This window comes from Tupaia chinensis, unplaced genomic scaffold, assembly GCF_000334495.1.
Source record: "Tupaia chinensis unplaced genomic scaffold, TupChi_1.0 Scaffold144982_1, whole genome shotgun sequence".
NCBI lineage: Eukaryota > Metazoa > Chordata > Mammalia > Scandentia > Tupaiidae > Tupaia > Tupaia belangeri.
The window spans coordinates 1,515,064-1,541,010 of NW_006204841.1; the positions used below are offsets into that span (position 1 = coordinate 1,515,064).

The following is a 25,947-nucleotide window of genomic DNA, read 5'->3' on the forward strand; positions in this document are numbered from 1 at the left end:
TTCCCGCAGGGGTGGGCGTTGAGGGTTAGGGGGCCTTAGGGAAGTCGGCGTGGGGGTCAGTTACCGAGCCAGCTTGGCTGGTGAGCCCCGAGACAGCTTTGCCCTGTTTTCTGTGATGGCATTTTCATTCCAACTTTTGTTGGAACACACGAGTGAACCCGTCTGTGTGTGTCCACTTGGGTGAGACGGATTACTCTTCGTATTTTTGCTTGAAAGTTTTTTTGTTTTTTTGGTATTTGTCACTTATTTGGCATTTTCTAATTTGCAAGGGATCGCTTCTTTTGAGAATAGCACCTTTTGGATTGGGAAGTAACGTGGCTCAGACCATTTAAAAAGCTCAGCTTCTGGAAGGTGATCTTGTAATGGCTTCCGCCAGGCGAGTAGGCCAAGTCTAGCACAATGCAAGAAAGTTGCCGGTTCTCGAGTGTTGGGTTGTCTTCTTAGCGAGGGAGTTTGAAAGCATTCCTTATTTTCATTTGTGAAATACTCAAAAAAAAAAAACAAAAAACCCCAAACTTCCTTTTTCACAGGACAAAGGGATTCATAGTTATTTTTTCCTTTTAGTAAACAACAGTTGGAGTCATCAAAAAATCGAGAGAGACTAAGTGGTACTTTTTCACAGTAGTTTATTCTTTCTGAGTTAGTTGAGTTCTTATGAAACTCAATTAAGTTGAGCAATTATTACAGGCTCTCCCCTCTCCAGACTTGTCTGCGAACTTAAGAAACCGGCACAGAATGGCTGTGGCTGTCAGGGCTTGGTGGCTCAGACCACACCGGAGGGGAGAATTGGGAGGACAATGCTTATTGTGCATATGTTAAGTTTTCAAAACGATTCTAGTTAACATTATAAATGAAGGTCACTTATCTTCCTCTGCCAGAAGAATGAGAAGTGCTTGGGGGGCCGCATGCCGGAGGTAGACCTCTGGCTGAGTAAGGGGAGTAAATTTTGTCCCACAGTTGCTACAGTTTTTTCTAGGGCCCGGGAAAGTTCTCTGGGTGAAGAGCACTGGGCACTCAAATGGAGGTTTATTTTTCTTAGTTACTGAAGCTCGTTGAGGTGTAAAGGTTACTTTGGGGGATTTTGTTGTTGTCTTCATCATTAAGGAGAATGAATTATATTGGTGCCTTGGTTTGTGGCCAGTAAAAGTTTTCCTTAAACTGGTGCTCCTGTTCTTGTCGTTTGCTTTTGCTTCAGCACCCAGTTATGGCCACCCAGGTGATGGGGCAGTCTTCTGGAGGAGGAGGGTTGTTCCCCAGCAGCGGCAGCCTCGGCATGGCCTTGCCCAACGACATGTACGACTTGCATGACCTCTCCAAAGCCGAACTGGCCGCACCTCAGCTTATCATGCTGGCCAACGTGGCCCTAACCGGGGAGGTGAACGGCAGCTGCTGCGATTACCTGGTGGGTGAGGAGAGACAGATGGCAGAGTTGATGCCCGTCGGGGACAACAACTTTTCAGACAGTGATGGTGAAGGACTTGAAGAGTCTCCCGAAATAAAAGGCGAACCCAATGGCCTGGAAAACATGGAGCTGAGACGTTTGGAGCTGAGCGTCGAGGAGCCACAGCCGGTATTTGAAGCATCAGCTGCCCCGGAAGTTTACAGTTCAAATAAAGATCTCCCTCCCGAAACAGCTGGAGCAGAGGACAAATGCAAGAACTTGAAGACCAAACCCTTTCGCTGTAAGCCGTGCCAGTACGAGGCAGAATCAGAAGAACAGTTTGTGCATCACATCAGAGTGCACAGTGCCAAGAAGTTTTTTGTGGAGGAAAGTGCAGAGAAGCAAGCAAAGGCTAGGGAATCTAGTTCTTCCACTGCCGAAGAGGGCGACTTCTCCAAGGGCCCCATCCGCTGTGACCGCTGTGGCTACAACACCAACAGATACGATCACTACACTGCCCACCTGAAGCACCACACCAGGGCCGGGGACAACGAGCGCGTGTACAAGTGCATCATCTGCACGTACACCACCGTCAGCGAGTACCACTGGAGGAAACACCTGCGGAACCATTTCCCAAGGAAAGTGTACACGTGTGGAAAATGCAACTATTTTTCAGACAGGAAAAACAATTATGTTCAGCATGTTCGAACTCATACAGGTAAGAGATGCCTTCGAGGCCATGATTTCAGCTGTCACTTCTGATCAAGTAGTTGACTAGTGCTTGAGAAATGGATGATGGGTTCAAATCCAGATTCCTTTATTAGAATTTATTCCTTTGTGGGACCAGCAGTTAGCACAGTGGCTATGTCGCTGGACTGCCATGTAGTCGACCGCAGTTCGCGTCCCAGACCCAGTGGCTTAAAACTCACACTGGGCGTGTGTGCTTGTGTGCCCAAGATCCCAAGAGGAGAATGGAGGAGAAGGGATTGCGGTGTGACCATTCCCTGGGGGGAGATTTGTTGCTTTCTGTCTGTCGAGCGCATGCGTCCTGTAGCAAAAACCTCTCCCAAAAAAGTGGGGGGATTTATTCCTTTGTGACCTTGGATAAGTTATTTCACATATTTGTGCCCCATTTTCTTTTTTTAAAAGGATTATCATTTATCACTTTGACCAGATAGAAATAAAGAGAGAGAAAGGCAAAATGAGAAAGCAAGCCGAACCACGGTTGTCATGTGGGAATCCAGCGCCTTTAACCACCATGCCACCTGCAGGCCTCATTGTGCCTCGTTTTTTCCATGGAGTCATAGCATATAATAGAGAATTGGTCAGCAGGTGGCGTGGTGGTTGAGGTGCTGGACTCCCACAGAGCCGACCATGGTCGAGTCCCAAACCTGGTGACTTGTCTTTCTCACTTGCCCTTGCTCTCTCTCTCCATGTCTCTCTCTGATCAGAGTAAAAACTAATAAAAATAAATACAGTTTAATAAATGTTTCTTTAAAAACAGAATTGGGGGATTACATTAAGTAATTAATACATGTAAACCCCACTATTTGGAAAAATAACCCAAGAAATCTTACTGATGTTCTTCCTAAATTGCACGTTCTAACAAGTCGGGACAGACCATTTGAGCAAATCCGACTGCTTCTGAGTTTGTGGGTGTGTTTTAGAGCGAACACATCTAAGGTGCAGTGTGTTCCCGAAAGGAATTGAGGGAATTGGTGCTAAGAGAGGAAGACCTGGCCATTAACGCTGGATCCTGCCTCTTGGGCTCCTTGAACATCGAGAAACACTTGACTGGTGGCATTGAGTTCCTTAAATGGAGCAGCTTGTCTTAGCCGGAAGTACAGAGAAATGCGAGAAGTTAGTTTTTAAAAGATAGGTGGGATTACCACCAGTTGAACCCATTTTTTTTTTCTCACCAGAGGGTGCATGCACTAGCCAGAGACTGAGGGGCACGGGGAGCATACCGGGTGCTGGGGCGCGGTGACGCTGCAGTCCCTCCTCTTTCCTGTTGGGATTTGGGACATGCTTGCACATGTGCCTGTTGCCTTTTTTTTTTTTTTTTTTTTTAATTAAGCTGCTGGGGACTTTGTTTTGATCTGTGGTTGGCCATGTGGGACCTGGTTTCCTTAACTGCTAGGCTACTGGACTGACTGGAAAATAGAACTGTTTCCCAGACAGTATTTATGTTCAGTATTTTGTATGCATCCGGCTAAGAGGCACTGTGTAACTGGCAAGTGCAACTCTATTGGAGAATTTCAGACATCTCAGAATAGTATTGCAGTGTCCAACATTTACACTTCACCTACATGGAGTTATTAATTGGTTACATTTGGCATGTTTCAATGATTAGAAATGATTAGAAATAGCTTTATTGAGATATACTTCACTGTAATCATCCATTTAAAGTACAATTCAGTACTTTTTAGTATATTCAGAGTTGTACAGTTATCACATGTGAGGCTTTCTCATCACTCCAATGAGAAACCATAATTAGCTGTCACTTCCCCCTTATCTCCTGCATCCAGTAGTTATTCACTTAAAATTGGCTTTCAGATAAATACAGTGTAGACTCCATATCCACAGATTTTGTACCCATGGGTTCTATACGTGTGTGCTTTCAACTTCTGTGGACTCACTAAACCTCAAATCAAAAATATATGTAGCAGTACAACATTAAAAAATGAAACAAAAAACCAACATAACAACTGTTGATTTACGTAGTGTTTACATTGTATTGCATAGTATAAGTAACCCACAGAGTACTGAAACTGTATTGGAGGAGATGCATAGATATATGCAAACATGGTACCGTTTTATGTAAGGGACCTGAAGACTCGCACAGTCCCACATGGCCCACTGTGGTTCGAATCCTAACCCCGACATCCTGAAAAACTCACTTGGCGCATGTGCACAAATCCTGACAGGATGGAGAGATGGAAGGGACTGCAGCCTGACTGGGTCCTTGGGGAAGAGAGGGTGTTTGAATCCTTCTACCCCTCTTTATCTTATTGGCTAGTGCATGTGCCCTCTGGCAATTAGAAGAGGAAAAAAGGAGACTTGAGCATTTTTGAATTTTGGTACCCATAGGGACCTCTTGGAACCAATTTCCCACAGATACTGAGGAATGACTATTTATAGTTAATGGGCTTTATTTAATTTTATTTTTTTGAGAGGTCTTTGCAGTAGGGCATATGAGCTCACCAGAAATAAAGAGACAGAGACAGAAAGTGAGAAATCACCTCCCAGAGGAGATGGCCACGCCAGTCCCTTCTCCTCCATTCTCCTCTCAGGATCTTGGGCGAGCACACACACGCGCCCGGCGTGAGTTTAAGCCACTGGGTCTGGGACTTGAACTGTGGTTGACTACAGGGGAGTCCAGCAACTTAGCCATTACGCTAACTGCTGGTTCCTAAATAAGTAATTGTTTAAAAAAATAAAAAGAAATCTAGTGTTGTACTCTAGTGCAAAGTGGCACAGGATGCTTTTGCCTCAGCCCCCATGCAGTGGGTAGGGAGTCACAATACTTCTCCTGAGTGGGAGACTTAACCAGTCACACTTGCAGGCAAGATTCCTTGACAAGAAAGACCTCTGCTGGCAAGATTTCTAAGCCCCAACAGATGGCTCATGTGTTGGAAGCCTTAAAACCTAGTTTACTAAAAGAATTTGAAGTCTCCTAGGTATTTGTTATAACTTGTGACTGTCTCCATGTTTTGAAATAATTTGATTTCAACGTATAATTCATACAGGGACCAGCAGTTAGCGTAATGGCTATGTCGTTGGACTCCCATGTAGTCGACCACAGTTTGAGTTCCGGACCTGGTGGCTTAAACTCACCCCGGGTGCGTGTGCGTGCGTGCCCAAGATCCCAAGAGGAGACTGGAGGAGAAGGGATTGCGGCATGACCATCCCCCCTGGGGGGGTGATTTCTCACTTTCTACCTCTCTGTCTCTCGCTGGCGAGCGCACGTGCCCTGTAGCAAAAAAAAAGCCTCCCCCTCCCCATCCCATTAATCACATAACAGTTTGAATTAGACTGTTAAATGAACCTCACCTACAATATCTTAAATCCTGGGTACTGTATATACTTTACCCATAAGTCGTACTTCATATTCACTTAATTTTTTAAAAAAAACTTTGAGGTCTAATTTAGAATTGCCATAGAGGGGACCAACAGGTAACATAATGATTATGTTGCTGGATTCTCACATGGCCAGCTGTGCTTTGAGTCCTGGCCCTCTCAGCTTCAAACTCAAGCTGTGTGTGTGTGTGTGTGTGCGCATGCATAAAATCCCAAGAGGAGAATGGAGGAAGGATATTGAGGTGTGTGCCCATCCCCTCTGGGATGATTTCTTGCTTTCTGTCTCTTGGTTGAACGCATGCACCCTGTACCAAAAGTCTCTCTTTTATTTTTTTAAAGAATTACTTATTTTTAATTTTATTCATTTATTTATTTATTGTAATTTGACCAGAGAGAGAGCGAGAAAGCAAGCCACCAGGTCTGGGACTTGAACCGTGGTCAGCCATGTGGAAGTATTCAGCACCTTAACCACCACGCCACTTGCTGGTTCCCCAAAAATCTTTTTATTTTTTTTCTCTTAAGAGGTTTTTGCTATAGGGCGCGTGTGCTTGCCAGACAGACAGAGACATAGAGACAGAAAGCGAGAAATCACCCCCCAGGGGGGATGGTCACGCCACAATCCCTTCTCCTCCAGTCTCCTCTTGGGATCTTGGGCACGCACGCACACGCGCCTGGCGTGAGTTTTAAGCCACCGGGTCTGGGATGCAAACCGCGGTCGACTACGTGGGAATCCAGCGACATAGCCATTACGCTAACTGCTGGTTGCCCCCAAAAATCTCTTTTAAAGAGAAAAAAAATTGCCGAAGAAATAGAACACTCAGGCAGTAACTGACATAGGGTAAGGTACACGACTTTGATGTATACACCTTGAAGAGTTTTTACAAACACATATATTCATACCCAGCATGCAGAGTCAACTCAGTATCTCAGTGCTTTTTCTTCGAAGTTTTGTTTTGTGGTCACTTGTGTTTTGATAACCTCAGAGGTGTTGAGTTACTGGACAACTTAGCAGTTTTATTAATAAGTTAAAAATATTTTCAACAGTGAATTTCAGTTTGTTGACTTAAGAATACTTTTAGGGGCCAGTCGGAGAGCACGTTGGTCAAGGTGCCTGGATTCCGCACGGCTGACTGCAGTTTCAGTGCCAGACCCGGTGGCTTGAAAAATACACCAGACGCATGTGCGTGCATTCCCGAAATTCTGAGCAGAGAGAAGAGAAGGGACTTGCAGCATGGCCTCCCCCCTGGGGTGCTCTCTCTCCCACTCTCTAGTGAGCACGTGTCCTACAGCAAATTTAAAAATAATTTTAGACTCGAGAATGGAGAAAATATGGGTTGTTTTACTGTTAGGTATTTTTATGTGATTAGGTGACCAGTTTGTAATGGCTATATTTTACATATGTTTTATTTAATTTCTCTCTAATGGCTGATATTCTACAATAAGGTTATGATTACATGGTTTACAGCTAACACTAGTCGCGAGTCGCATTTCACGTTTTAGTGTTAAGTTATTAGAGCCTTTTTTGCTTCTTGCTCATGATAGAGCGTGAGTGTGTACAGTTGAGAGAGATGAGCGCCCTCCACAGAGTCTGGTGGCACGGCAACTCTGTCCTATGGAGAGGAGGGAGTGAGAAAGCACCTCCTGGGGGGGGGGTCCCTGCATTTTTCCCTCTTTTTTGGGTTTTGGGCATGCTCCCACATGTGCCCAGCGTGTTTTCGAAGCCACTGAGTCTGGGACTGGAATGCACAGGCCGGGTGAGGTCAGCCATCGTAGCCGCCGCGGCACCAGCTGGCCCTCTTCGTTTGCCTCTCCAGAGGGTGTGCGCTCACCAGAGAGAGGGACAGGGAGAGGACACAGGCACACACCCGCCCACCGTGGGGCTTAGTCACACCATGGCCCCTTCTCTACCCCGGCAGGACCTGGGGCATGCACACACATGTGCCCCGTGTGCTTGTCAAGCTACTAGGGCCAGGACACAAACGGCAGGGTGGGCCACATGGGATCTGGCTCCCTTAACCACTAGGCTGTAGAGCTCATCCTCTTATTTATTTATTTTTTTTTTTAAGAATTACTTAGTGGGAGCAGCAGTTGGCGTAATGACTATGTCGCTGGACTCCCATTTAGTCAACCGTGGTTTGAGTCCTGGCCCCATGCTCAGTGTGTGTGCATGCATGCCCAAGATCCTGAGAAGAGAATGGAGGAGAAGGGATTGTGGAGTGGCCATCCCCCCTGGGGGGTGATTTCTCGCTTTCTGTCTGTCTGTTTTACTGGTGAGCACATGCACCCTATAGCAAAAAAACAAACAAAACAAAAAAAAAAGAGAATTATTTTATTTAACTTTTTTAAATTTTCATTTGACCACAGAGGGAAGAGTAAGAGGAAGAGAGGGAGGGAAAGTTGAGAAAACAAGCCACCAGGTTCAGATTCGAGCTGCAGTAGGCCATGTGAGAGTCCCTTGCCCTTAACCACCACACCGCTTGCTGGCCCCCTGTCCAGCTTTTTAAACAAAAGGACTGTACTTGTGTGTGCTGTCTTCAGTTTTGAGTCCTCAATTCTTTTTTGTTGTTTAAAGAAGTTTTTACCTTGGGGTGTATATACGTGCCAGAGAGAAAGACACAGAGATAATGAGAGGGGAAGTGAGAAATCAGCCCCCAGAGGGGAGGACCACACTGCAATCCCTTCTCCATTCTCCTCCTGGGGTCTTGGGCATACACACACGTGCACCTGGCATGATTTTCAGACCGGGGTTGGCCCTCTGGGAGTCCATCTGCTGGTCCTCCGTCTTCAATCGATGAGTACTGACTCACTGGCTTCTTAGCTTCTGGTGTTGTCAGACCCTGCAGCTTTATAATTCAACACCGATGACCAAACTTCACATCAGTGTTACCTCTACTCCTTGAATTTTTAGTTTAAAATAGCCGCACTTTTAAGTGTTGTTGCTGTAAGTTAACATTTTCAGTTATCAGTGGGCACCTGCGCTTGCCGGAGAGGAAAGACAAGGGAGAAAGAAAGCACTCTCCAGTGGGCGGTGGTCATGCCACAGTCCCTCTTCCTCCATGTGTCCTCGGCAGGATTTTGGGCATGCCCTCATGTCAGCCTCTGTTTCAGGGCTCTAGGATCGAACTGTGGTTGGCATGTGGGATCCGGCTGTCCATGCACAGTGCTTAACTGCTGTGTCACAGGACTGGCCCTACGCTGGCATTTTCAGGTGCAGATTCATTGTTTACAAAGATTAAAAAAACTGCCCATGCAGTAACATCAGGAAATTTGGATAATTTTTTTTCTACTTTAAAAAAAATTATCTTATTTCACTTTATTTATTTACTTATTTATTTTAATTTTGACCAGAGAGGGACAGAGAGAGAGGGAGAAAGCAAGCCAACAGGTCCGGGACTTGAACCGTGGTCGGCCATGCTGCTGGCTCCTAGATAAATTTTTTTTTTAAGTTTATTTTTTTTCTCCATGAATGAGAGAGGTGAAGAGAGGACCCTAGCAGGGGTCTGATGCCAAGAGCCACCCAGCCTTCAGCCAGTCTCGGAGTGTGCACCTGGCACATTCAGGGGGTCTCCAGACAGGAACCAGGAATCTTCCCACGCGGGATTGTCTCCTAGAGCTGCTGTGTTGTTTGGCCCTTTGGCTCGGTTTTTAACAGGATAATTCTTCATAAAAAGAAAGCAGTCTAGATACCTTACTAAGATAGTTTTCAGTTCTTAATACTTGCTGTAGTGTTGGCCAGCAGGTAGCATGGAGGTTTAAGCACGGATCCCATGTGGCCGACTATACGGTTTGAGTCCCAGACCTAGCAGCTTGGAAATCACGCTGGGCATGTGTGTGTGCATGCCCCGGATATTATTATTGAGACTGGAGGAGAAGGAATAGTGGCATGGCCACTCCAGGGGTGATTTCTTACTCTCCCTCTCCACATGTGCCCCATATATAGCAAAACTTAAAAACAGACAACACACGAAAAGCAAACCATTTCATACATGACTGTGAAAACGGAGAGTTGTGAAAGATCGTAATGCCAGTGACGTGTGTGTAAAACACACACGTTAGTAAGTGGCAGGCTTTACCTTCTTGCTTTACGACCTCCCGAAAAAGTAAGCATCAGAGCAAGCAGTTAGACCCCAGTTCTGTGGTTCAAGGCCAGTCACACCACAGTAGCTTTTGCAGATACCAGGGAAGTGTCCCTTTGCTGGAAAGAGGATGTGGTATTTCAGATGAGCAGAGAGTGCAACCCAGCGGGCAGGAGGAGTTTCTCCCACGTGGCTGGAGCACCCATGGGGCTGCGCCCAGTGATACTTGTTAGCAAAGCTGAAATAAAGTAGTTACATAAATTCTGAAATAAGACCCGACTGTTTCACCAGGAGTAGAAAAAAGTCCTTGTTATAAAGTGCTCAGGACCGAGTATTGTGTTATTACTAGTGAGAATGGTGTTTGGCTTGTTCTGTTACATTTACACACTTTATTATAATTTTGCAGGAGAGCGTCCATATAAATGTGAACTTTGTCCTTACTCAAGTTCTCAGAAGACTCATCTGACTAGACACATGCGTACTCATTCAGGTTGGTAAGAAAGGGGGACTTTTCCTCTTATTTTTTTAGTAAACAAGCACTATAAGGGGTTTTTTAAGCCCTGAGCTGTATTTGTGATTTATTTAGAAATTAGAGTTAAATTAGTGTGCTGTTAGTTTGGTGCTGTATCTAGATGGTGATTCATAGGGCGCGTGCGCTCGCCAGACGGAGAGAGACAGAAAGCGAGAAATCACCCCCCAGGGGGATGGCCACGCCGCAATCCCTTCTCTTCCGTTCTCCTCTTGGGATCTTGGGCATGCATGCACACGCGCCTGGCGTGAGTTTTAAGCCACCGGATCTGGGACGTGAACCACGGTCGACTACGTGGGAGTCCAGCGACATAGCCATTACGCTAACTGCTGGTCCCCTAGATGGTGATTCTTAATGTGGAATCCATAGCTGGAATTTTCATATTCACATTTTCTGAGAGATGAGAGACCTAAACATTTACCAGATCCTCCAATCAAAATCACATCTCCGAAGACTCCAGTAAAAGTCTAACTAACATAGGCCAAGGCTGGTTCATACTTTCTGAACAACCCTTACCTTCTCACCTGCTCCCAGCAGCGCAGCAGAGGTTAACAGTGTGTGGGCGCCGGGTTTTGGAGACTTTCTCTGTAGTTTTTCAGGTTGTAGAGTTGGGTTTTAATTCTGTTTTGAGAGTTGATCGCACTGTTGAGCTTCTCTTCCGTTCTCCTCTTGGGATCTTGGGCATGCATGCACACGCGCCTGGCGTGAGTTTTAAGCCACCGGATCTGGGACGTGAACCACGGTCGACTATGTGGGAGTCCAGCGACATAGCCATTACGCTAACTGCTGGTCCCCTAGATGGTGATTCTTAATGTGGAATCCATAGCTGGAATTTTCATATTCACATTTTCTGAGAGATGAGAGACCTAAACATTTACCAGATCCTCCAATCAAAATCACATCTCCGAAGACTCCAGTAAAAGTCTAACTAACATAGGCCAAGGCTGGTTCATACTTTCTGAACAACCCTTACCTTCTCACCTGCTCCCAGCAGCGCAGCAGAGGTTAACAGTGTGTGGGCGCCGGGTTTTGGAGACTTTCTCTGTAGTTTTTCAGGTTGTAGAGTTGGGTTTTAATTCTGTTTTGAGAGTTGATCGCACTGTTGAGGACTCTAAATTTACAGACGGTAAACCTTAAAGAAAAAAGTGGGTAATCCAGGATACCAGTTTGTTAACCTAGACTGAGTAAAGCACAGATCACCACACGTGGGCTGAGGGGTGGTAGGGAGGGAAAGTCCCCTGGGTGTCGCATGTCTGTCCCTGTGGGTTAAGGCGTGCTCCAGTCTCACTGCTCACAAAGCCTGTGCAGACCTCTCCCACCTCAGTTCACCGTGGTCTGTGCTGTCCAGGTGGGCACCCACTAATCCCATGTGACCACTGAGCTTGTGAAATTTGGCTCGTTTGAATTGAGATTTATAAAACATACACTGGATTTTAAATAGTATCAAGAATGGGGGGGGACCAGCAGGTGGCATGGTGGTTGGGGTGCTGGACACTCCCACGTGGCAGACCACGGTTCGATTCCCGGACCTGGTGGCTTACTTTCCCCTCTTTCTCGCTCTCTCACTGTGTCTCTCGCCGTCAAATTAAAAATAAATGAATGAATAAATAATTTAAAAAAAAAAAGAAAAAGAATGGGGACCAGCAGTTAGCGTAATGGGCTACATCTCTGGACTCCCATGTAGTCGTCCGCGGTTTGAGTCCCAGACCCGGTGGCTTAAACTCACGCCGGGTGTGTGTGCGTGTGTGCCCAAGATCCTGAGAGGAGAATGGAGGAGAAGGGATTGCAGCATGACCACCCCCCCTGGGGGGTGATTTCTCGCTTTCTGTCTCTGTCTGTCTGGCCAGTGCACGTGCCCTGTAGCAAAAAAAAAAAAAAAAAAAAAGTAAAAATGTCTTTTTTATGTTGATTACATGGTGACATGATTTCATATTGACTTATAAAAGGAACAAAGGTAATTTAATTTTTGTTTTTTACCTTCATTATGTGACTACTAGAAAATTAAACATCACATATATTAGGTTGTCAGAAAAGTCATGGTGTACTTTTCTGTTTTTCTGAGCAAAATAGCGTCATGACTTTTCCGACGACCCAGTGATGTGCACTGAATCTCTGGGACGTTGCTGCCCTGAGTCAGCAGTGACAGTAGGACGCAGTCGCCTTACAGGTGCTGCTTTCATTTGAGCATCTGTGTAAGGGGCTCAGTATATTTGCTGGTGTTTCCTGAGCACCCATGCTTTTCACGATAATGTACTTACTAGATTCTTTCTGAATCTCCCGTGCCATTGAGTTGTACCTTTAATCAGAAACTGGTTTGTTAGTTTCTTTATTAGAAGTTTTTTGCCTTAGGGCACATGTACTTGATGGGGCAGAGGAGACAGACAGTGAGGGGGAAAGTGAGAAATCTTCCCCCAGGGTCATGGCCACTGCCGACCCGCATCCTCCATTCTCCTCTCCGATCTTGGGCATGCATGCATCTGTGCCCAGTGTGAGTATCAAGCCACTGGTCCAAGACTCCCCAGTTGACCATGTGGGAGTCCAGCGACTTAAGTGCTATGCCATGTGCTGGCCCTGAAACCTGGTTTTATTACTTTGTGGTGGCTCCAGGTATAGTTCTTCAAGCATAGCTTGGTTGCATTCTGAGGCTGGGTGTTCTATCCAGTGTCATGCTAGCTCTTTATTAAAACACTTAAGCACTTTATAGGAGTTAACTCATTTTAGTCTTCAGAATTATCCTGTATTGTATAAGTTTCATTATCCCCATTTTACCGATGGGGAAAATAAAACATTGAAACAATATGGCTAGTTTTCCTATAGAACATTCCCCCTTCTGGGTATGTCTTCTGTTTTTTCATGGTGCCATTGAATTGTTCTTCTGTCCCTTGTATTACTTGTAAACTAGAAGTTAAATCTAATTGTTGACACCTACCTTATGATAAGGCATTTGAAGTCAACTTTTATTTATTTATTTTTAGAGATTTTTGCTAGGTGCTTGCTCTCAACAGAGAGAGACAGAGAGACAAAAAGTGAGAAATCACCCCCCTGGGGGGTGGCCACACTGCAATCCCTTGTCCATTCTCTCTGGATCTTGGGCACACACGTACATGTATATGTGCCTGGTGTGAGTTTTAAGCTGCCGGGTCCAAGACTTGAACCTTAGTCGACTTTGTGTGAGTCCAGCGATGTAGCCATTACACCATCTACTGGTCCCAGAAGTCATATATTATTAATGATATTTTGTCATTGGATTAGAATGATGACACGCTTTTATTAGCCTTGTGTTATCAACTCAATGAAGGCTACAAATCTGATGGTTTACATCAGTTGAAAATCTTTGTCTATGGGTCCAGGTGGGGCCTGGTAGTTAAGGTTGCTGGATCCCATATGGCCAAATTGCATTGTCCTGGACCCAAAAGATTGAACACCCCTGGTGTAATGAAATCACAAATGAAGAGAGATGGAGAGATTGAGAAGGGATTGTGACGTGACCATCCCCCATAGGGGGTGCTTTCTCACTTTTCCTCTGTCTCTGTGGTGAGTGCATGTACTCTTTGGCAAATTAAAAAAAAAAAAGTAGAGGCTGGCAGGTGGTGTGGTGGGTTAAGGTATGGACCTCCCACACGTACAACCATGGTTCAAGCCCTGGACCTGGCAGCTTGCTTTTTCACTCTCCCTCTCTGTCTCTCTGGCCAAATTGGAGACTGTTAATAAACAAGGCAAGTTAAATAAAAAGTTTTGAATTTTCCCTGAAACAGTTTTGTGTTAAATATCACCTAGAGTTTTGCTTGCCGTACACACACACATACATAAACAAATATACCCACACACATGTGCACATATACATATATAGATTTTTTTGGCCATAGGGTGCGTGCACTCAACAGAGATGCAAAGAGAAGGAAAGTGAGAAATCACTCCCTGGGGGGATGTCCATGCCGCAGTCCCTTCTCCCATCTCTCAGGATTTGAGGCATGAATACTCGCATGCCCGCTGTGAGTTTTAAGCTACTGGTCCAGGACTCAACTTGTAGTCGCCCTGTGGGAGTCCAGCACCTTAACCATGACACCACTTGCTGGCCCCTGCTTGCTATATTTTAAAGATAGTTTTTAGCGGTTGCCTTTGTAGTTTTACTATTTAAAAAGTCTTAATGGTGCCAGCAGGTGGTGTGGTGTTTGAGGTGCTGGACTCACCACATGGCTGTCCAAGTTTAAGTCTCAGACCTAGTGGCTTTCTTTCTTTCTTTCTTTTTTTAAATTTAATTTTATTTATTCATTCATTTATTAATTTGACCAGAGAGAGACACAGAGAGAAAGAGGGAAAGTGAGAAAGCAAGCCACCAGGTCCAGGACTTGAACCATGGTTGGCCATGTGGGAGTGTCCAGCGCCTTAACCACCACACCACCTGCTGGTCCCACGGCTTGCTTTCTTATTTCCCCCTTCTCTCTCTGCTCAAATCGAATGGTAATAATAATAAAGTAAATAATTCTTTGAAAAGAATTGAGCATTTTAAAATTTTATTTATTTATTTTTTCTTTTTTTTGGAGAGGATTTTGCTATAGGGCGCATGCGCTCACCAGACAGAGAGAGACAAAGAGATAGAAAGCGAGAAATCACCCCCCAGGGGGGATGGCCATGCCGCAATCCCTTCTCCTCCATTCTCCTCTCGGGATCATGGGCATGCACACACACACGCCCGGCGTGAGTTTAAGCCACTGGGTCCGGGACTCGAACCGTGGTCGACTGTGTGGGAGTCCAGCGACATAGCCATTATGCTAACTGCTGGTCCCACTGACTTCAGTTTTTGTAACTACTTTTCATGCTTCTGTATACACTAATCTTTCAGTTTCTGGAGTGGAGACACTCAGTATATATTAAGTGGAGACATACAGTGTCTCTCCATCATAGCCTGGCTTGCTTCACTCAGCCATAAATCTTCCATATCCATCCACTTTGTAGCAAATCTTTGGATCTTGTTTTTTTTTTTTTTTTAATGGCTCAGTAGTATTCCGTATGTGCCATTACAATCTTTTTTCTTCCACTCTCCATCCTATCAAGATTTGGGGCATGTGTGCACACACACTCAGTGGTATTTCTCAAGCTGTTGGGTCCAGGATTGGAACCACATAGTGGGCATGTGGGACTAGCTTACCTAACCAGTAGACCACAAGCTGGCCCTCAAGTAAGAAAAAGTTGATGCACAAGTTAGGAATTAGAAAGTCACAGTGGGGCCAGCTTGTGGTCTGGCGGTTAAAACGACTGGGCCCATGTAGCCAACTACTTGTTTGAGACTCAGACTCAGGAGTTTGAAAAAACACACTGAATGTGTGTGCATGCCCAGGATGGGGAGAGGTGGAGGAGGAGGGACTGCTGTGCAACCATGCCCCATGAGGGGTAATTTCCTCCCACCCACGGCAAATGGGGAAAAAAAAAAAAGAATGATAAACACATATAATCAAGATTTAATGGCAAAAATGTGAATGTTGGAGGAGAAAACTTAGAGGAACGAGTGTAATATGCCATCAGATTTTAAGCAGTTTCTGCATCTGCTCCTTCCCTGACGGTTCATACAGACCGTGTACAGGGCTGACGGTAGAGCCCCTCAGTCAGTAGCGGTTATACAGTGGGGATGTTCCCATTGCAGTGCGTTATTAGCACAGATATTTTCACTAAGAGAAACTCCATTCATCCACTGTTTGCTCAGAGATAGGTTCATACGGGAAACTCAGGGTAAATGCTTGACTCTTCCCCTTTATTTACCTATACTAAGACTCCCAGCTGGGGTGCCAGCTGGGGTTGTGCTGTTTGAGGCTGAATCCCACGTGGACAACTGCTAAAGTCCTGTCCTGGACTCTGCGGCTTGAGGAACATGCTGGGTGTGTGTGTGCATGCCAGAATCCAGAGAGGAGAAGGGATTGTGTGGCCATGCCCTATAGCAAAACCAGAGAAAAGTTACCATCTGGGGCCCAGCCCTGGGAGTGTGTGTGGGGCGCTGCCGCTTGGCAGTCTGAGACGTGTGGGAAGCCCGGACTTGATTCTGGCCCACCCGCACCTGTGGTCCCAGCCTCTCAGGACCTTGCCTAGAAACACCATGGCCACTCAGGACACCTTGTCCTGTTGTCCAACAAGTGGCACAGTGGTGTAGGCGCTGGGTCCCACATAAGCCAGCTGAGCGATTCAAGTTCCAGATCTAGTAGCTTGAAAGACACATGGGGTGCACATGTGCCCTAAATCTTGAGAGGAGGAAAAGGGATTGTGGTGTGGCCACCCTGGAAGGTGATTTCTCCTTTCTCTATCTTTGTCCCTGGTGAGCACGCTAAAAACTAAAAAATGAAAGAACCCACACGATTGATTTCTTAAATGAGCAGTGACAGGCTGAATATATTGGGTGCTTATTTTTTTCTCCATGCTAATCACCTTTTATGCATTCACCTACTTTATAGCTTATAACACTTATTAGTGAGTATTGTGTAGCTGAGGAAATTGAAATCGAGAGAGACTTCAATACCTTGCTCAAGGTCTCACAGTAAGCAGGTCACAGAACTGTATTTTTTCCCTTCAGTTGTGTTTGTTTTTGCTGTGGGTCACATGCACTCACCAGAGAGAGGGAATGTGATAAACCAGCCCCAAGGGGAATGAACACGCCTCCATCCCTTCTCCTTTCTGCTCTCAGGATTTTGGGCACACATGCACATGTGCCCAGCGTGACTGTCAAGCCGCCAGGTCTGGGACTTGAACCTCAAAGCTTACTATGTGGGATCTAGTACCTTAGCTTACAGTTCCCTTGCTGCCCCCCAGATCCTGTATCTCAGATATTCTAACTCCAGATGAAGTTCCTGGCCATTGTGCCTCTTAGCTTTCTCTATTCTGTGTCTCTGTGTTAGACAGGTGTTTGCCGTTTAAATCACTCACTAGAGTGGACAGTGTTGAAGTGTGCGTGATACAGCGTGTCGTAGAAACCTGTTTTTGATCGTCATGGGAATATTTGTCAGTAGCTACATGTCCAGTCTGCTAAACCTCGTAAAGTTTCTGTCTTTGTGATTATTTTATCACCAATCATTTTCTAATCTGGCAAAGCTTAACGTCTACGTGGTTTACATGGGCTTTGCTTAATGTCTGAGTTTTGCACTGAGACCCTCTTTAATTAGATTTGATAGGAATTTGAGAATGTTTGAGATGAATTTTCATAAATGTCAATTTCCGTTTTTCTACTATGCATTCCATTGGAGCAGTGGGGTCTGGATACCGTTTGGTAATATTTACTAGAGTGATCTAGATGGGTATGTATTCAGGTAGACGTGAACGCTGCCTGCCTGTGGGGTGGGGGTGCTCTGGCTCTGTGTGTATCGTGAATATGACTTGGTTTATTTTACATGCCATATCTATTTGTATGTTGTTTTCATTTACTTAGCTTCTGTGCCCACCTTGTAAAAGAAGGTATGGGGAAGAAAATCAAGATACATTTTCTGAATTATAACCTTGGCTATATTTTTGCCTTAGAATAGCAACTCTGGCACTGGAAAAGTTTGCTGAGTAAAATTTTACTCAGCTCTTGCTGTGGGAAATGCCTTTTGCTCCCTCAGGCTCAAACCGAGTTTTAAAAGCTTTTTCACCTACAATCTGGCAATTACTGCAGAGTGAAAGAACTGTCAAGGTTTATCTTCAAATATGTGGGGCTTTTATGTTCTACTTTATTATACATATGTTTAAACTAAATAAAAAATTTTAGTTGAATATTTTTCTCTGAGTAGCACTGCCCCAAAATTTACACCCAGAGCCCAACTGGACTTCACCAGTAATTCATCCTTTCGGGAAATGTCGGCTCTCTGTTAGCACGTGCGGGCTCTGGCGTGGAGAGCTGGGTGAAGGTGTCGGCTGGTCGAGGTGATGCTTCCTTTGCTTGCTTTGAGTGTCAGTGCCACGAGGCAGGGGCATGTTATACAAGTAAATATGGTGATGTAAGGTGCATGATAGTCTTTCCAATGATAGTTTTTGTGGTTATTTTACATACACAATTATAAGTATACTTTGTAAGCAAATGCTAGTAAATCTTGAATTTTAATTTTAATCAATGTCTTCCCTCAATGCCTCTTGTTTGCCTTCAGGGGAGAAGCCATTTAAATGTGATCAGTGCAGTTACGTGGCCTCTAATCAACACGAGGTGACCCGCCACGCCAGACAGGTCCACAATGGGCCCAAGCCTCTTAATTGCCCACACTGCGACTATAAGACAGCAGATAGAAGTAACTTCAAAAAGCACGTAGAGCTCCACGTCAACCCCCGGCAGTTCAACTGCCCCGTGTGCGACTATGCGGCTTCCAAGAAGTGTAACTTACAGTATCACTTCAAATCCAAGCACCCTACCTGCCCTAGTAAGACGATGGATGTCTCAAAAGTGAAACTGAAGAAAACCAAAAAGCGAGAAGCTGACCTGCCTGAGAACAACGTTGCCAGTGACAAAGCAGAAACGGAGCAGACAAAAGTAAAGGGGGACATGGCTGCAAAGAAAAATGAGAAGTCTGTAAAAGCAGAGAAAAGAGAGACCATTTCAAAAGAGAAGAAGCCGTGTGGTAACGGCTCACTGGTCCCGGTGACAACCAGGACTCGCAAATCTGCCACAGAGGCTAAAGAGGCCGGTGTGCCAGTGGGGGCTGACTCCGAGAAATCTTGTAAAACCAAGAAGAACAAAAGGAAGATGGAAGCTGAAGCCCCGGCCTCGCCCGATCCTGTGAACGATGAGGAGCCTGTGGCAAAAAAGAAGAAGAAGGGAGAAGGGAAATCCAAACACAGTCCGGAAGTGCCCAAAGGTGGAAGCAGGGTGGAAGAGAGCAAAAAGCAAACTACCTGCACGAAAAAAAGTACAAAGAAGAAAACTCTGAAAAATAAATCAAGTAAAAAAAGCAATAAGCCTGCTCAGAAGGAGCCTCGCCAGAGGGAACTGTGTCCTTCCACGGCACCCACTCCGTCGGGGGCTGCTCAGGAGCCTGCTCAGATGGAGCCGGCTCCCCCCACGGAGCCTGTTTCGTTGGAGGGTGCTCAGATGGGGCCTGCTCCCATGGAGCCTGTTTGCTCGGAGGTCACTGAGCTGGGGCCTGGTCCCATGGAGCCTGTTCACTCGGAGGTCACTGAGCTGGGCCCTGGTCCCACGGAGCCTGTTTGCTCGGAGGTCACTGAGCTTGGGCCTGGTCCCGTGGAGCCCATTGACATGGAGGTCACTGAGCTGGGGCCTGGTCCCTTGGAACCCGTTCACATGGAGGTCTCTGGGCTGGGGCCTGGTCCCACGGAGCCCGTTCACATGGAGGTTGTTCAGGAGCCTGCTCAGATGGACTCACCTCATCCCATAGAGCCTCCTCTTCACATGGAGCCAATTCCTAAAAAATCTCCTTCCCGAAAAGATAATGAAAAGGAAAAATCTGACGAGGTGGCACGAAAGAAGCAGGTCCTCATCGAGGTTGGCTTAGTGCCTGTTAAAGACTGCCAGCTTCTCAAGGAGAGTGCGGGCACACAGGACCTGTTACCACCCTCACCACTGCTGCCAAAGGAGAACTTAGAACAAGAGGAGTCAAAAGACCAAAAATTATTTTCTGAAGGTGAAGGAAATATTGAAAGCCCCCCTCAGAAGGCAGAAGAGCCAGAAAAGAGTCTAGCTGATCTTGCTGCTAGTGCCAAGGAATCTACCAGTGTCGCATCTTCTGGAGAGAACTTGAGCATGCCAGGGAGTGAGACTTCCATTGGGAAACCCCAGACCGACATTCATGAGATGGAAATGGACACAGATCGGAACCCAGCAGCAGAGAGTCTCCCCGGGAAGGAGCCAGCCACCGAAGGACCAGGCGCACCACTCCTTCCTCCCCTGCCGATGGAAGAGCAGGAAGCAGTGTCCCCCACGGCTCCAGCGTCACCGCCTGTTACCATGGCAGTGAGTGAGTCTCAGGAAATTGACGAAGATGAAGGCATCCACAGTCACGATGGAAGTGACCTCAGTGACAACATGTCGGAGGGCAGCGATGATTCTGGACTGCATGGGGCGCGGCCAGCTCCATCAGAAACCTGCGGCAAAAGCGCAGAGGGAGCCTTGGCCGCCAAAGTGGTTGAGGGAGATTTCGTTTGTATCTTCTGTGATCGTTCTTTTAGAAAAGAAAAGGATTACAGCAAACACCTCAACCGCCATTTGGTTAACGTGTACTTCCTTGAAAAAGCAGCTAAAGGGCAGGAGTGATTAAACTTTGGACAGTGTTTCAGTTCTTAGTGTGTAAAATCTATTACATTTTATATTCCTTTATAGTAGTAGACAACCTTTTAAGATTGCTTTAATTAATGTCCAGTGTTGATTTTTAATTGCATCCTTTTCCTTAGTACTTTATGCATACCTGTTGTGTAAATTTTAGTAAACCCAAGGGAGTTAGTTACTAAACCAGCAGATAACCTAAATCTGCTAGCTTGTATGTTTCATTGAAATGAAAAGGCCGAGGTGGTATAATAGCATCTTATAGCTTTGTTCCAATTGTAGCTTGTCAGTTTTTTCTTTACATCTAGTCTATTGTTAGTTTCTTGTTTAGCTCTATAAAAATTGGCTTACTTATAGCAAATTACTTGAAGAATTTGCCTGCTTTATATAAAGTTAGCACTTTAAGATTTTTTTTTTTAGTGATGAAAAAAGACATTTAAATTGAAGAAAAACTCTCCCAACAATGGACATTATATCAGTCCAGGTATTTACTTCCTGAGTTTTGATCAACATTTCTTATTTGTGTATGTTAATCGTCATAAAAACAGTGATTTTGGTGTGTGTATTTTTTTTTTTTTTTGGTGCTTTAATGGCTTGAGATGTTGCACATTGTTTTTGTTTTTGTTTTTAACCTATGCAGTTAAATTTTTCCTAGAAATAGCATTTGTGTTCAACAGTAACACTTTATACATATATATATATGCATGTTTATTTTGGCCTCTTTGGAGGGATGCTTTTAGTCTTATTTGCAAAAGGACAGTTTTTCTCTTTGCTGCAATTGTCTTTTTTGCAGAATAGTGTGTGTAAGTTTGTGAGCAAATGAAACATGCAGGTTTGATTCATTGATTTTGATTTTTGCATCTTAAATCTATGCCAGAATCTGTATTTCATATGTTATTTATTTGAATGGATGTGGGCATCGCAGCTCTCAGTTTAGATTTTGCAATAAACAAACTACTAGTTTCCATATTGAACAAGTTTTTATCCCAGACGCCAACCATCAGTTATTACTTTTTGTGTGTATGGTATAGCTACTTCCTAATAGGTGTTAAATCATATCTTGGAGGAGAACATTTTCTCATAGATGGTTGATGTCCATATGGTTGTGTAACTGAATAAAGACCTCTAAGTGATATTTGGAAACTGCATACCTGGAATTAGGGTATATAATTATTCCTCCAAGTTTTACAAAATATCACTTGAGAGATTTCCAAAGCCATACCTGTTGTGCAGCAAACCTAGGCTAAGAGAGGTGGGTGTGGGTAGTGTGCGTGCTGGCAGACCAGCTGCAGGTCCTAGGAATACAGCGAGAAAGGCTGGTGAAACTTACGTACAGTCCACATGTAAAACTCGTTCTTTCTCAGGGATCTCCACAAACCAGTGGGTGTCCTGGCTGTCCCTGCGACAGCCTCTTTCTACAGGTGAGGCCTCAAATGAATCGCAGCTCTCCCGGTGTTCCTATGGGGGGTCCTTTGTATGAAAAAGGGTGGCACTCCAAAACTTTGGCCAGAAGCCAGAGTATGAAAGAATCCAACTTAAGATTTTTCTTACTGATGGCAGTCATTCATCGCAGTAAAATAAAGTGTGTTCCCGGTAGGGAATCTTGGATTCTGAGCTCCCATGTTCTGGTTTAAAATAACCACTTCGTATTTTATTTTGTTTTCTTTCATCTGGTGGTCTCTTCAAGACAGGTTTCCGATTTGGGCAGTACAGCATTAAAGACTAAGAAAAGCATTGATGATGTATGGGTGGAGAACTTGTTAAAACTTTCAGAGTGACGTTTGAGCTCAAAATTGTTTGAACTTGCAATTGACGGGGAGGCCAAAGACTTAAAACGGCAGAACATTGTGGAAAGACACGAGGAATGGGTTGTGGGATGATGGTTGTGTTTTGTGTGCATGAATGAGAATTTGTAGATGTTGAATTCTAGGCTCCGACAATCATTGTCTACAGAAGATCAAGCTGCAAATATTTATGTTTTAAAACTTAAATTATAAAGCCAGTTAAATCCTTCTAACAACTAGTTTTAACGTCCCTGGGTACATTTTACCTAACTTAAACTTTTGCATTATATAGAGATTTCATCGTGAGCACAGACTGGATGCTGGGAAATCAGTTTGGGGAAGAGGTTTTTGTGGATTCTTTCATACTGCCAGAAAAATAAACCAGTTTGCCTTCTGGGGAATTGAACTCTTCTAGTCTTTAAGATTAGAATGCTAAAATTAAAAAATGAAATTAAAACCCCTCATTGTTAAATTGATCTGTGAAAACATTGTTACTGGAAACTAATTGGGATTTGAGGCCTTTCTTCCAGAAAACAAAAACTTGATTGTCAGGCCTATATTAGGTTCTGAACCTTAATGCCATGTGTTTTTACTTATTAAAATTGTTTCGATGAAAAGCATATTAGAAACATGAACTTCTGGTCCAGTTGGGAGTTCTTCATTTGATGTGATATTTGCATGGAACTGTTTGGATCTTTTTATTTTCTTATCATCCCTCCCCTTTCCCCTACTGGGTAGAATTGAAGCTAGAATTTTCTCTGGATAAAGGAACAAAAAATAAACCTGTTATTTGTAAATTTATGTTTAGTAACTAGTGGTAACTTTGAATTATTAGAATATATTATAAGCCTAATCTAGGTAGTCTTATGAAAATGAATCTTTTTAACTGTCTTTTGAATCTGTATTCCCACTGGTTTTCAAGATATTTTAAGTTATATTTTTTCCTGTTTATTTCAGAGCTGCTTCTTATTTGGGGGCTACTTTTTATTATTTTTTTTTAAATTGAGATGTACTTCACAAGGGGATGCATTTTTGTTGTTGTTGTTGCTTTGATATGGCTTCTTATAACTGTGGCTGGGTGTTTTGCTCTTGTCTTCCAAGAAGAGCCATTTCATTCTTAGAGTCAACTTCTGAAATCATGTGGTCATTAGCTTGGGGTCTGCTGGGCATACCAGTGCTGATACACATCAGAACCCAAGTAGGCCTTGTTGCATGTCGCCCCGCGAATGTCGGCAGTGAAAGGAAGACCTGGCCTGCAGTATGCTATCGCTCTGGACTGAAAAGCTGGGAAGAAATGTAATTTTCTTCTTTTGTAAGTCAGAAGAACTTAACAGCTAGCGTGCCGAGTTTCCATGTTAACCTCAGTTGATGAAGCAAGCTGATAGTGTTAATTCAGATTTAAGAAATTATCTGAATCGTGGTTTGTGTAGATTTATAATCTACATGCAATATTAACTAAATCAGATAGCTTTTACAGTCCCACGTGTGTACATAGGCCCCTCCCATGCCTTCTACATTCACTAGTTATTGAACTTTGTAAACTGGCATTGAAACATTACAGCAATGTTTTGTTGCACCAATTTTATAAACTTTTACAGTGCAATACGTGTTTTTTCTCCTGAGGCAAACCAAAGGTAATTTTCTCATGGTTCTTGCTGCCTTCTTTAGTAGCATTTGATGAGAATCTTTTATACATTTGTAATAGATAAAAATAAAGCAGATTACAAATCCTTTTTTGTTTTAATCTTAAAACCATGTACCAAGTTTTTGGTCCAAATTGTGTAGGATAAGTTAAACTTAAATTGCATTCTATTAACCCATATGAGTGTATTTCTGTAAGCATAGTTATGTTGAAATAAAGTTTTAAAAAGCATGATGCCTTTTGTTTATTATTGTTGGTACATCAAGTGCAAGGGAAGCCATACTGCTGGAGTTGCAAGTATAGTCATCATTTTTGATACAACTTCTCCCAGAGGACCCATTGTAGATACAAAAGTCAGGGCAGTTTTTGTTGCTTGAGGTAACTGTCCAATGGGTAGCCAGTTGTCAGAAGCATCTGCTGCTTTCTGGGACTATAGGTGTAGGTGGGGGAAACCCAGGGGAAGCAAGTCTACTTCGTAAAGGCTCCCCTTCCTCTGCTAGTAGAAAGAGTTGAGCTGTGTATTGAACAAGATAGTTTTTTGTTGTTAAAATTATTTTTACGGTGCATGTGCATATGGGGGTGGGGTGAGGTGTGCAACATGAGTGAGCAGTCACCACCCCCAGGGAGGATGGCTGTCCCCATCTCTATTCTCCTCAGGACCTTGGGCATGCACGCACATGCACCTGACGAGATTTTAAAGCCAGCCAGGTCCAGCCTTGAGCCATGCTATCTGGCCATGCGGGATTCAGCTGCCTTGACCTCCATGTCATCTGCTGTCCCTCATGCGGCTTTTGGACCAGTGTGTAACTACCGTAGCCTGGTAGTTAAGGGAGCTGGATCTCACGTAGTAGACCATAGTTTGAATCCCGGGCATGCCAGGTATGCATGCCCGAAATCCCAAAAAGAGGGAGGTGGAGAAGGGATTGCAGCATACACCCATTTGGGGATTTTTTGTGTGTCTAGCAAGTACATGTGCCCTCTAGCAATTAAAAAGAGATGACATGTCTGTTAAGTCTATCTGCTCTAATTATATATATATATTATATATATATATGTCTATTTTTAAATTATTTATTCATTATTTTAGCCAGAGAGAGAGGGAAAGTGAAAAAGCAGGCCACCAGGTCTGGGACTCAAACCATTGTTGGCCATGTGGGAGTGTCCAGCACCTTAACCACCACACCGCCTGCTGGTCCCCTATATATTTTTCTTTTGAGAGCTTTTTGCTATAGGGCGCGTGTACTCCCCAGAAAGACACAGAGACAGTGAGAAATCACCCCCAGGAGGGATGGCCACGCCACAATTCCTTCTCCATTCTCTCAGGATCTTGGGCACACATGCCTGGCATGACTTTAAGCCACTGGGTCTGGGACTCAAACCACAGTCAACTACAAGGGAGTCCAGCGATGTAGCCATTACACCAACTGCGGGTCCCCTGATTATATAATTTTTAAAAATCACACAACTCAGATTTTCTCCAAACTCGTCTCGACTAGCTGTCTCCTTGCTAACCCTCTTGCCCTCATTTCTGTTTCTTCTCCAGAGTTAACGACTACGAACTGCTCATTCTTCCATTCATATGCATATTAAAATATGTAATTTCTGTATTTTTTATAAAAGTGGGGTTATTGACACTGCAGAGTTCTCGCAGAGTCTGAGCTTTCTCTTTGTTTTGATTGCCAGAGGTTATGTGTGCTCTTCAGAGAGAGAGTACCTGCCATGATGTGTGGTCATGCCACAATCCCTTTTCCATTTCTTCATGCTGTCAGAATTTTTTTAAAGGGAGATTTTTGTTGTAGAGCACATTTGCTCGCAAGAGAGAGAGAGAGCGAGTGAAAGTGAGAAATCACCTTCTAGGGGAATGGCTACACCGTGATTCCTTCTCCATTCTCCCCCTGGGATCTTGGGCATGCACATACACGTGCCTGGCATGAGGGATTTTTTTGTTTTGTTTTGTTTTGTTTTTTTCCCAAGAATTACTTTATTAAGCTTTATTTTTGACCAGAGAGGGACAGAGTGAGAGAGAGAGAAAGTGAGAAAGCAAGCTGCCAGGTCTAGGACTTGAACCCTGGTTGGCCATGTGGAAATCCAGTGCCCTTAACCACCATGCCACCTGTCCCCACCCCATGAATTTTAAGCTACCAGGTACACTTTTTTTTTTTTTTTTAAATATTTTATTGGGGACCAGCAGTTAGCGTAATGGCTATGTCGCTGGACTCCCATGTAGTCG

The 25,947-nt window shown here is 44.4% G+C and overlaps 1 protein-coding gene across 1 annotated transcript in view; it reads left to right on the forward strand.

Annotated features, from left to right (window-relative positions):
• REST (RE1 silencing transcription factor) overlaps positions 1–23,457 on the forward strand; it is a 23,780-nt gene extending 323 nt beyond the window's left edge. Inside the window, exons 2-4 of the mRNA XM_006167706.3 lie at positions 1,196–2,099; positions 9,944–10,027; positions 18,169–23,457. Coding sequence (XP_006167768.1) covers positions 1,205–2,099; positions 9,944–10,027; positions 18,169–20,282 — 3,093 coding nt within the window. The 5' untranslated portion in view covers positions 1,196–1,204 and the 3' untranslated portion in view covers positions 20,283–23,457. The remainder of the gene's footprint in view (positions 1–1,195; positions 2,100–9,943; positions 10,028–18,168) is intronic.
• Positions 23,458–25,947: the final 2,490 nt, after the last annotated feature.